This window comes from Drosophila gunungcola, chromosome 3R, assembly GCF_025200985.1.
Source record: "Drosophila gunungcola strain Sukarami chromosome 3R, Dgunungcola_SK_2, whole genome shotgun sequence".
Taxonomy (NCBI): domain Eukaryota; kingdom Metazoa; phylum Arthropoda; class Insecta; order Diptera; family Drosophilidae; genus Drosophila; species Drosophila gunungcola.
Genome location: NC_069139.1, coordinates 1,301,345 through 1,314,148, shown reverse-complemented (window position 1 = coordinate 1,314,148; position 12,804 = coordinate 1,301,345). Strand labels below are relative to the sequence as shown.

Genomic DNA, 12,804 nt, shown 5'->3' with positions numbered 1-12,804 from the left:
TTTTTGCAGGCAAAGGCGCCATGCCTCTTGAATAGCCTTTAAAGGTGGAATTACCGCGAAATGTTTCGTTCATGCGGGGGATTTATGCATTTACGATCATTAATGACCTGCCCTAAAAGGCCCGAGAACCGAGAACACCTGATCCTGATCCTGGTATTTCAGATATCCCAGGTAGAGCGGCAATGTCAAGGTGCTGCGCACAGGGAAACCCAAATCAAAATCCATTGAATGCAAACAGGCAGCAGAGACAATGGATGCGCTGGTCGGTCAGTTCGAATCAAGAGGGTCCCTTTAAGCGGTCAGTCGAGATTCTCCAGTGGCCTCCTCGTCCCTCTGGCCAACCAATCTCATCTCTTACCTGCTCTATGCTCGATGCTCGATGCCCACGGAGCCCCTGTCTCACCAGTATAATTCGGCAATCACAGCCCGCAAGTTGCTCAGTTAGAACTTTGAACTGGTTGAAGCAACTTCTGCGAGGAACGAGCCCCCAGAAATACCATATATATCACACCATACCCGCGAAATGGAAGGAATGTGCCGCTTGAACTTGGAAATGAAAGCGAAATTAGTTGCGGCAGCGGTGTTGGTTATTTTTATGTTGGATTTGGCGCAGAGCAGGCGACTAAACGAGTGCGACTTTGACTTCAAGGAGCAGCCGGAGGATTTCTTTGGCATAATGGATGCCCTGCCACAGGTGAGTGGTGGCATCACGTGGTCGCCAAAGGAGCTCAGGGATGACAGCCCCAGCCCTCAACTGGAGACAGCCAGACAATTATCGGGGTAAGTTCCGCTGGGATAAGTCCCACACAACGGGCCACAATTAGGCGGGCCACTTGACTTGTAAGCAATATCTGAGCTCATAAGCCATCCATCACCCACTCAGAAAGCGACGGAAATCGCGAGGCAGAGCCAGGCCGGGATTACCCCCGCCACTTCTCTGGACAGACGACGTTGCGGATGTGCTTCAGCCCAGTCAGAATCTATTTTCTAAGCCAAAACGGCAGCGAAGAGCTGTCACTGTGCGCAGGGAGCGAACCTGGGACTATGGAGTGATTCCCTACGAGATCGACGGCATCTTCAGTGGTGCCCACAAGGCGCTCTTCAAGCAGGCTATGCGCCACTGGGAAAACTTCACCTGCATCAAGTTTGTGGAACGCGATGCCAGTTTGCATGACAACTACATATACTTTACGGTTAAAAATTGCGGGTAAGATTAAATCATACTTTTTAACACGTTAAAGAAAAAAAAATTGAATTAATTAGTATATAGAAAATAAGAGATATAGCTATGGCTTAATATTTTAGAAGTACGGTTTTAATTTTTTATAACAACGTCACATAGCCATCGAAAAGTTAAACAAAAAAATTATTTTTTTTAAACGTGTACTAACAAAAACCAAAGTAAAGTCGTTTTATAGAATATTCAATTTTTTTAATGGTATATAAACTTTTCATAAATCTATTTACTCTAATGTAAACATCCTTTTTCCCTTAGTTGCTGTTCATTCCTGGGCAAAAACGGCAATGGTCGACAGCCCATCTCCATAGGACGGAATTGCGAAAAGTTTGGCATTATAATCCACGAACTGGGCCACACCATAGGCTTCCACCATGAGCACGCTCGCGGGGATCGGGACAAGCACATCATCATCAACAAGGCCAATATTATGAGGGGTCAGGAGTACAACTTCGATGTTTTGTCACCGGAGGAGGTGGACTTGCCTCTGCTGCCATACGATCTGAACTCCATTATGCACTATGCCAAGAACTCGTTTTCGAAGAGTTCCTATCTGGATACCATTACTCCAATAGGAATTTCACCTGCGACTCCTTTGGAGTTGGGTCAACGAAGGCGCCTCAGTCGCGGGGACATTGTCCAGGCCAATCTTCTCTACAAATGCGCCTCCTGTGGACGCACCTATCAGCAGAACTCCGGAAGTATTGTAAGTCCACACTTTGTTTACTCCGGCAATGGAGTGCTCAGCGAGTTTGAGGGCAGCGGAGATGCTGGCGAAGCTGGAGAGGATTCCCATCCGGCCACCGAGTTCGATGCCTCCTTGATCAACTGCGAGTGGCGGATTACGGCCACCAATGGAGAGAAGGTCATTCTGCATCTGCAGCAGCTGCAGCTAATGAGCTCCGAGGATTGTACGCAGGATTACCTGGAAATCCGGGATGGCTACTGGCACAAATCGCCGCTGGTGAGACGCCTCTGCGGAAATGACAGCGGGTTGGTCATCACCACCCAGACGAGCCGCATGCTCCTCAACTACGTGAACCGGAATGCGGACAAAGGTTACCGGGGGTTCAAGGCCAGATTCGAGGGTGAGTTTTTTATTTTGAAGGAGAAATAACAGTCATGAAAAATATTCAAAATTTAATTGCAATTGTGGCAAGAGTAATTTTTGCGTAATAATAAATTTCTGTATGTCCTTAGAAATAATTTGCATTTATCATGGATTTTTAAGATCAATTGTTCTTACTTAATTACACATTTTTGTTGTTTATTAATATTTCATAATTACGTTCGTTTCACAGTGGTGTGTGGTGGGAGCATCCAGCTGACCAAAGATCAGTCCATAGACTCACCCAATTATCCGCTGGACTACATGCCCGACAAAGAGTGCGTGTGGCGCGTAACTGCTCCCGAGAATCACCAGGTGGCCCTGAAATTCCAGAGTTTTGAGCTGGAGAAGCACGATGGATGTGCCTACGATTACGTGGAGATACGGGATGGAAATCACAGTGATTCGCGACTAATAGGACGATTCTGTGGCGATAAATTGCCACCCAATATAAAGTAGGTTTAACAAAAGGGCACCAGGGCTTTAAAATCGTTAATTAAGATGACTAAAAGTATGCAACAAAAATTGTATGTGTTTATTCGGAATAAATTCCGAACTCAAAATATATTGTTGCATACTTTCAGACAACTTTTAAAATAATTTCTTCACCCCTGTAAGATTATGTTTGAAATGAAGTGTCTATAACTAATACTTTTTTGTTACCGCACAGAACGCGCAGCAATCAGATGTACATACGGTTTGTATCCGATGCATCGGTGCAAAAGCTGGGCTTCTCCGCCGCCCTAATGCTGGATGTGGATGAGTGCAAGTTCACGGACCACGGATGTCAGCACTTGTGCATCAACACATTGGGAAGCTATCAGTGCGGCTGTCGTGCGGGATATGAACTGCAGGCCAACGGAAAGACCTGCGAGGATGCCTGTGGCGGAGTCGTGGATGCCACAAGGTCCAATGGCTCACTGTACTCACCCTCGTATCCGGATATGTATCCCAATTCCAAGCAGTGCGTTTGGGAAGTGGTTGCCCCACCGAACCACGCTGTATTCCTGAATTTCACCCACTTTGATTTGGAGGGCACGCGATTCCATTACACCAAGTGCAACTACGACTATCTGATAATCTACTCCAAACTTAGGGACAATCGATTGAAGAAAATTGGTATTTATTGTGGGCATGAGTTGCCTCCGGTGGTGAACTCCGAGCAGAGTGTCTTGAGGCTGGAGTTCTACTCAGATCGCACTATACAGCGGAGTGGTTTCGTGGCCAAATTTGTGATAGGTAACTATATAAAAAAAATCTGCAATTCCAAGTATTTTTTTTTTTATATTATTATATTAATATCTGTAATATTCAATTTAAATTAAAACCATACTGATATTAAATACCTATAATGCAAATGAAACAAATATGACACATTTTAAATAAATCATTTTTCATATTAACTCGAATATTTTTTAATATTAAAGCGTTCAAAATAATATGCATTGTATATTTTATTTTATTACTTAATATCAAATTTTGACCAAATATTAGTTTTTACTTGTATTTTGTAAATATTTAAATATGCATTGCATCTTACATTGTGATCTAATATTTCATTTTAATATGAAATTTTGAATTTAAAAAATTCAATTCGATATACATTACATAGCCATACTATTATATTTTTTAAATGTTTTGATATTAAATCATTCAATTTAATATGCATGGCATTTGATATTTATATTTTATATTTTATTTAATTATGTAATAAGAAGTTGTGAATTCATTTATTTGTTTTTACTATTTAATGTTGGTATCAGTATACTAAAGTTGCTATTCCCTAGATGTGGATGAGTGCTCGATAAATAATGGTGGCTGTCAGCACAGATGCCGGAATACCTATGGATCCTATCAGTGCAGCTGCCGGAATGGATACACTTTGGCTGAAAATAAGCACAACTGCACGGAGACCCGTTGCAAGTTCGAGATCACCACGTCGTATGGAGTGCTCCAGAGTCCGAATTATCCCGAGGATTATCCGCGCAACATCTATTGCTACTGGCACTTTCAGACCGTTTTGGGTCACCGGATTCAGTTAACATTCCATGACTTTGCGGTGGAGAGCCACCAGGAGTGCATCTACGATTACGTGGCTATCTACGATGGTCGCTCCGAGAACAGTTCCACTTTGGGCATATACTGCGGTGGACGGGAACCCTACGCCGTAATTGCCTCCACCAATGAGATGTTCATGGTTTTGGCCACGGATGCGGGTTTGCAGAGGAAGGGTTTCAAGGCCACCTTTGTTTCGGAGTGCGGTGGCTATCTGAGGGCCACCAATCACTCCCAGACTTTCTACTCGCATCCGCGATATGGCAGCAGGCCGTACAAGCGGAACATGTACTGCGACTGGCGCATTCAGGCGGATCCAGAGAGCAGTGTCAAGATCCGGTTCCTGCACTTCGAAATCGAGTACTCGGAGCGGTGCGACTACGACTACCTAGAGGTCACCGAGGAGGGCTACTCGATGAACACCATCCACGGAAGATTCTGCGGCAAGCACAAGCCGCCCATCATCGTCTCCAATTCGGACACCCTGCTCTTAAGATTCCAGACGGACGAGAGCAACTCGCTGCGGGGCTTTGCCATCGCCTTCATGGCCGTGGATCCGCCCGAGGACTCCGCCGGCGAGGACTTCGATGCGGTCACCCCCTTTCCGGGCTACCTTAAGAGCATGTACTCGTCGGAGTCGGGCAGCGACTTCCACCTTTTGCCGCCCAGCAGGCTGGTCTAGTATCTAGACTTAAGACTCTAGATTCTAGTAAGAAAGATGTTTAATGTTTGTTGTTGAAATTTGTAAATAAATTGTGAATAAAACTAATTTCGAATTATCTCAGATGGGGCATTGAGTTCTTGAACTTAAATTGGTTTGATTATAGAAATTGTAGTAAATTATTTTGAATTTTATTTGTAACGAATTAACTCAAATGAGGCTTAAATTTTTGTTATTATGTAGCTTGGCTTATAGAATTTGATGAATTGATTTATAGTTATACAAAAAAACGTGAGGATTTCGTTTAGTAAAGCCCTATTATTTACTTACAAACTTTATAGCTTTCTCACCTAATATCACTTATATTTTTTATATGTACATTTAAATTTGAAGTGCGCGCTTCTTCATTCACCGTTGAACATTAATCACACCATTGTTATGAAAAAGTAGTATTGCACAACGGAGAATCTTAAAATGTAATGTTTTCTTACCAACAAACAAATTAAGTTAATTGTAAATTATTAATAAGCACAATTTTTATAAGCAACAAATTTAAAATCCTATGTATTAAAGATATTAAGCGGGTACTTAAACCATAAATAGTGAATACTTACACCGCCTTTTCCAGAGACCCATTATCGATAGTTAGCGAAGAGATGGAAAACTATCGATGTAAAATCATCGTTCATAGTCCACCTCTACCTTTGCGCCAGCAATCAAACATTCAAATAACGGCGTCGCTTCATGTTAATTTGAACCCTGGAAATTACGGGCGACGCGCTAATTTGTTTAATCGCTGTTTGTTAATTGTGTTAAGTGTTTAGTTAGTCGCTGTGTTGATGGGCCACTGATTTTTCTGCGTGCCCGTTTTTGTTTAGTGCAAGTGTTTTCTGTATTTGGCCAGCGGTCGCAATGAGCGCCTTTGAGGTTAGTTGAAGTTCTGATTTGGATTTGGACTCCTTGGAAATAACTGTGTATGCCCTGAATTTGCAGATCACAGTGACGCCATCGCGTCTCAAGCAAAAGAAGCGCGCCGAAGGACGCGAGCCCGCCCTGGTGGTCATGGCTCCCTTCTCCGCCAAGGCCATTGTGCAGTTCGAGGACGTGCCGGTAACCAAGACAGCCCGACGCCAGGTGCTCGTCCTCAATCCCAGCGACGAGGACATCGAGGTTAGTGGGCTAACTAACTCCCTAGCAACTAACCAACACATGTTAAATCAATGAAAACACAACCTTGCAGGTCAAGGTAATGAAGGCCATTCGGGAGGAGCACAATCTCAGCCTGGAGTGGCTGGAGCACAGGGTGCCCGCCCGGGATGAGGTTTCCATGGAGCTGGTGTGGAGTCCCCAAATCGAGGTGGCCTGCAAGGAAACGCTGCAGCTCATAGACAATCGCAACTTTCGAAAGGAGGTGATGATCATACTCAAGTCCAAGAGCAACCAGCCGGTCAAGGTTCGTTTAAAAACTGCAATTTCCACCCTGCCTTAAGTACTTACCCTTAATCCTACCTTTCTACCTGAAGAACACTCGCAAATTTCCCACCGTCGGCAAGACCCTGCAGCTGAAATCGCCGACAGGCTCTGCGAAAACAATGAAGAGCATGCTGACCGCTGCTTCGCAGCAAAAGAAGCGTCTGTCTACTGCAGGAGCAGCTCCTTCTGCCTACACCAAGCAGTCCTGGCGAGTTTCTGCTCCCGCACGTTCTGCGCCCCGTCCAAATCCTGCCCAGGCTCCTCTGGCCGAAAAGAATGTGTACAAGCAGGAAGAGGAGCCTGTTTACATATCGCCACAGCCACGCAGCCTCAAGGAGAACCTCAGTCCCATGACACCGGGTAATCTACTCGATGTGATAGACAACCTACGGTTCACACCTCTCACAGATATAAGGGGCAAGGGATCAGCTTTTATTTTGCCGGACAATTTGGCTGCCTGGCCCACTCCCACGCTGGGAGGCAATGCAAAGCTAAGTGCCAACGAGATGCGACCACGTAGGATCACTGATGATGATCTAGAGGATCCGCCAGCAATTAACAAAACCTTTGACGTGAAGCATTCGGAGACCATAAACCTTTCCCTGGACACTTTGGACTGCTCTCAGGTGCAGACTCCGCTACACAAAACCACCACGCAAACACGAGCTTTGGCCTGCATTCGCGAGGAGGAGGGACCACCCAGCCCACCCAGAACGTCAAGTAAAGGCGCCCTAAAGGATCTTAAAAGGGACATTAAGCTGGTGGGCTCACCGCTACGCAAATACTCTGAGTCCATGAAGGATTTGTCGCTGCTGTCGCCGCAAACAAAGTTCGCCATCCAAGGTTCGATGCCCAATCTAAATGAAATGAAGATACGTTCGATAGAACAGAATCGCTACTACCAGGAGCAACAGAACCAGGTAGCAAAGGACAAGGACTTGAATAGCTCCTGCAGCAGCGAGGCCAGCTTGCTTGGTCAGCAGGAGTTTCTTCTGTTTAATCAAAATGAGATACTCGCCCAGTCCAGTCGCTTTAATCTCCACGAAGTGGGCCGCAAATCGCTCAATCCAAACGCCAATCCCCAGAAGCGTCGCTCCCATGAGCTGAGTTTTTCGGATGCACCCAGCAATGAATCCCTGCACCGCAACGAGACTATGGCCATCTCGCCGCCCAAGAAGCAACGTGTGGAGGACACCACTCTGATGTCGAGGAGTGCGGCGCCTGCCAACGCCTCCGCCCGCAGTAGTAGTGCCCACGCCTGGAGCGCCTCCACCCAGTCCAAGAAGTTCAAGCTGGCGCAGACCATGTCGCTGATGAAGAAGACCAACACGCCGCGAAAGGTCAGGGATGCGGGAGTGCAAGCGCCCGTCAAGCTCTACGACTCCGAGCTGTATATGCAGACGTATATCAACCCCGATCCCTTTGCGGCTACCACCACCATGGATCCCTTCCTGGCCTCTACGATGTATCTGGACGAGCAGGCTGTGGAGCGGCATCAGACAGACTTTAAGAAGTGGCTGAATGCTCTGGTCTCCATACCCGCCGACCTGGATGCGGACCTGAATAGCAAAATAGACGTGGGCAAGCTGTTCAACGAGGTGCGCAACAAGGAGCTGGTGGTGGCGCAGACTAAGGAGGAACAGTCCATGAACTACCTGACGAAATACCGCCTGGAGACGCTGCGCAAGGCAGCCGTGGAGCTGTTCTTCAGCGAGCAGATGCGTCTGCCCTGCTCCAAAGTGGCCGTGTATGTCAACAAGCAGGCTCTGCGCATCCGCAGCGATCGCAATCTCCACTTGGATGTGGTCATGCAGCGCACCATCCTGGAGCTGCTGCTCTGCTTCAATCCCCTCTGGCTGCGCCTGGGACTGGAGGTGGTCTTCGGCGAGAAGATCCAAATGCAGTCCAACCGAGACATTGTGGGCCTCAGCACCTTTATTCTCAATCGCTTGTTCCGGAACAAGTTCGAGGAGCAGAGGTACAGCAAGGCCTACACACTGACCGAGGAGTATGCGGAGACCATCAAGAAGCACTCGCTGCAGAAGATCCTCTTCCTCCTGCTCTTCCTCGACCAGGCCAAGCAGAAGCGCATTGTCAAACACAACCCCTGTCTGTTTGTGAAGAAGTCCCCGCACAAGGAGACCAAGGACATCCTCCTACGCTTCTCCTCGGAGCTGCTGGCCAACATTGGCGACATTACGCGGGAGTTGCGTCGCTTGGGCTATGTCCTCCAGCATCGGCAGACTTTCCTGGACGAGTTCGACTATGCATTTAATAACCTTGCTGTGGACTTGAGGGATGGTGTGAGGTTGACCCGGGTCATGGAGGTCATTCTACTACGCGATGACCTCACCCGGCAGTTAAGGGTCCCAGCCATTTCCCGCCTTCAGAGGATCTTCAACGTGAAGCTGGCTCTAGGGGCCCTTGGCGAGGCCAAATTCCAGCTGGGCGGCGACATCTCCGCCCCGGACATCGTGGACGGGCATCGCGAGAAGACGCTCTCGCTGCTCTGGCAGATCATCTACAAGTTCCGCTCGCCCAAGTTCCATGCGGCGGCCGCAGTGCTACAGAAATGGTGGCGCCGCCGCTGGCTTTATGTGGTCATTCAGCGGCGCATTCGCCACAAGGAGCTAATGCGTAGACATCGAGCTGCTACAGTCATTCAGGCCGTGTTCCGTGGCCACCAGATGAGGAAATATGCCAAGTTGTTCAGGGCAGAGCGCACACAGGCTGCCATCATTCTACAGAAATTTACACGTCGCTATCTGGCACAGAAGCAGTTGTACCAGAGCTATCACAGCATCATCACCATTCAGCGTTGGTGGAGGGCCATTCAAGTGGCTAGGCAATGCCGTCGACGGTTCCTGGAGCTCCGACAAGCAGCCATCTTCCTGCAGCGAATCTGGCGACGTCGGCTGTTCGCCAAGAAGCTTTTGGCGGCGGCGGCCACAGCTCGACTACAGCGATCCCAAAAGCAACAGGCAGCTGCCAGCTACATTCAAATGCAATGGCGTAGCCATCAAGCGGGCAAAATGCAGCGGAAGAAGTTCCTGCGCCAAAGGGAGCTCATCATCTTTGTGCAGCGCCGCATAAGATGCAACTGGGAAATGATGAAGCAGCGCAAGGAGTTTAAGCAGCTTAAATATTCAGCCATCAAGATGCAGCAACGCTGGCGGGCACAGCTCTTGATGAGAAAGCATCGATCTGACTTTTTGGCACTACGCGCCAGCGTTCTTAAACTCCAGGCTCACAGAAGAGCCACAATTAGGATGAGAATTGAACGTTGTAACTACCAATCACTACGTAAGAGTGTTATCTGTTTGCAGCAGCGCTTGAGAGGCAACTGGAAAATGCGTGAGGATAGGAAAAAGTATCTGCAGCTCCGCCACTCCACCGAACTCATCCAAAGACGCTACCGTTTGCTGCAGCAGATGATTAAGGATCGCCAGGCCTACCTAAAAGCCCGCCAGTGCATTCTGAATGTTCAGAGCCGCTGGCGAGCCACTCTGCAGATGCGTCGCGAAAAGAAGAACTACCTCCAGCTGCAAACCACCACCAGTTTCATCCAAACCAAATACCGTGCCAAGCGGGAAATGCGCAAGCAGCGAGCCGAGTACCTCCAGCTGAGAAAGGCGGCTTTGGTGATTCAGCAACGTCGACGGGCTTTGATGGAAATGCGAAAGCAGCGGCAGGAATATCTAACACTACGCGAAATGACCATAAAGCTGCAGCGCAGATTCCACGCCCACAAGGCCATGAGGTTCATGCGAGCCAAGTACCGAGGCACTCAGGCTGCTGTGAGCTGCCTGCAGATGCATTGGCGTGGGCATTTGCTCAGGAAAAGGGAGAGGAGCAGATTCCTGGATCTCCGCCAGGCAGCTGTAACTCTGCAAAGGCATTACAGAGCTCGATTGGCCATGATCAGGGCATTTAAGAACTTTAACCAGTTAAAACAGGCAGCTAATACCATTCAGAGAAGCTATCGAGCTAAGAAAGAGATGCAAAAGAAGGTGGTTCTATACCAAAAACAAAGGGAAGCCATCATCAAAGTGCAGCAAAGATTCCGCGGCAAGCTGGAAATGCGGAGGCAAATGGGTGCCTTCCAAACGCAACGCCAGGCTGCCATCCATTTGCAAAAGTGGTGGCGAAGTGTGCGCGAAACGCGACTTCTCAAGGAGGGCTATCGCAGGATTCGACTCAGTTCCCTGAGCATTCAGCGGAAATGGCGGGCCACAGTGCAGGCTCGTCGCCAACGGCAAATCTTCCTGGACACCATCCGCAAGGTGCGACTCCTGCAGACATTCATCAGAGGTACGCTGCAGATGCGGCAACAACGACTGGAATTTGAGATGAAGCGGGGGGCAGCTTTGGTCATGCAGCGCCGCTTCCGTGCCCGCCAGGCCATGCTGAAAGCACGACGGGATTACCTGCTAATCCGGTCGTCTGTGATCCTGGTGCAGCGCAGATTGCGGGCCAATCGGAGGATGAAACAGGAGCGTCAGGAGTTTGTACAGCTGCGTACTCTGGCCATCCATCTGCAGCAGAAGTTCAGAGGCAAAAGGCTGATGATGGAGCAACGTGATCGCTTCCAGCTCCTCCGTCGCTCTACTCCGCACTTCCAGGCCCGAGCCCGTGGCTACATGGCTCGCAAACGCTTCCAGGCCCTGATGACGCCCGAGATGATGCAACTAATCCGCCAGAAACGCGCCGCCAAGGTGATCCAGCGCTACTGGCGTGGCTATCAAACGCGGCGACGACAGCGGCACCAAGGTCTTCTGGCCATCAGGAAGCGAATTATCCAGCTCCGCGCGGAGGCTACGGCCGTCAACTCTGTGCGCTGCAAAGTCCAGGAGGCAGTGCGCTTCCTACGAGGACGCTTCATTGCCTCCGATGCCCTGGCTGTGTTAAATAGATTGGGTGAGTATCTACTTTTTGTTTAATTATTAGCTAACAACTTAACTAATCCCCGCTCTATAATCCCCTAGATCGTCTTTCGCGCACTGTGCCACATCTGCTGATGTGGTGCTCGGAGTTCATGTCCACGTTTTGCTATGGCATCATGGCGCAGGCCATTCGTTCGGAGGTGGACAAGCAGCTCATCGAACGCTGCAGCCGGATCATCCTGAATTTGGCCCGCTACAACAGCACCACGGTTAACACGTTCCAGGAGGGCGGCCTGGTGACCATTGCCCAGATGCTGTTGCGCTGGTGCGATAAGGACAGCGAGATATTCAACACACTGTGCACTCTAATTTGGGTATTTGCCCACTGTCCAAAGAAGCGAAAGGTAAATATATCTCAACTAAAATACTATGATCCAAACTTTAATAAATATATTTAAAGTTCAAGAGAAGTTATGCCTTGCAATTATCAGTTTAAGTATTCTAATGTTGTTCATATAATCGATATAATTATTTAATATTAGTATAATAATTTATCAAGTAAAATCAAAGATAGTCATACTATAGATAAAATCTTTTCAAAATACAATGCCAATATAATAATTAACAAAAAAATAGTTTGGGTGAAATTATGCCTTCCAATAATCGGTTAAAGATGTATATTAATATTTAAAAACAATATTAAGAATAGAATTCGAAACTTACCAAACAAAAAACAGATAATCAAATTATTCAATGCAATTATAAGGCCAATTTAACTTATAACCAAAGCTCTATTTTAAAAGCAAAAGATTAAAACTTTAGTAAATCTTTAAATTGTACATCTAGTATTTATAGAATATTAGTTAAACTAACTCATAACTTGAATCACTTTTCAGATCATTCATGACTTTATGACCAATTCAGAGGCCATCTACATGGTGCGCGAGACTAAGAAACTGGTGGCCCGCAAGGAGAAGATGAAGCAGAACGCCCGGAAGCCTCCGCCCACCTCAACAGGACGTCATCAGACCCAAAAGATGATCTTCACGCCAAGTGCCCTGCCCAGCTTGGAGCCGGACTTCGGCATCATCCGCTACAGTCCCTACACTTTCGTGTCCTCCGTGTTCGCCTTCGACACAATTCTGTGCAAGCTGGAGATCGACATGTTCTAGTTCTAGTTAGATTCATCGCTAAATGTTAAATGTTTGAAACGTTTCTGTGTTGTGTGTTTAAAATATTAAGATAAATTGTTAGACCAGGCTAGTTTTACCGAGACAATCGAATATATAGAAGTAAGTCACTCACGATGTAAAATAAGAGTTTAACTATATGCTGTAACTGATAGTTTAGTAACAAAAAGAAGATTATTGTTTTTACCAGAAACCAC

At 47.4% G+C, this 12,804-nt stretch overlaps 2 protein-coding genes across 2 annotated transcripts; both read left to right on the top strand.

Moving 5' to 3' along the window:
- Positions 1-391: 391 nt before the first annotated feature.
- Positions 392-5,181, top strand: LOC128252806 (dorsal-ventral patterning protein tolloid). The gene is made up of 6 exons (XM_052980894.1): positions 392-780; positions 884-1,207; positions 1,496-2,325; positions 2,539-2,800; positions 3,016-3,584; positions 4,133-5,181. Exons 1-6 carry the CDS (start codon positions 524-526, stop codon positions 5,080-5,082), a joined length of 3,192 nt encoding a protein of 1,063 aa, XP_052836854.1. The 5' UTR covers positions 392-523; the 3' UTR covers positions 5,083-5,181.
- A 586-nt stretch (positions 5,182-5,767) lies between these two features.
- LOC128252798 (protein abnormal spindle) lies at positions 5,768-12,720 on the top strand. Its single transcript, XM_052980847.1, has 6 exons — positions 5,768-5,988; positions 6,055-6,231; positions 6,302-6,514; positions 6,585-11,451; positions 11,520-11,821; positions 12,314-12,720. Exons 1-6 carry the CDS (start codon positions 5,974-5,976, stop codon positions 12,587-12,589), a joined length of 5,850 nt encoding a protein of 1,949 aa, XP_052836807.1. The 5' UTR covers positions 5,768-5,973; the 3' UTR covers positions 12,590-12,720.
- Positions 12,721-12,804: the final 84 nt, after the last annotated feature.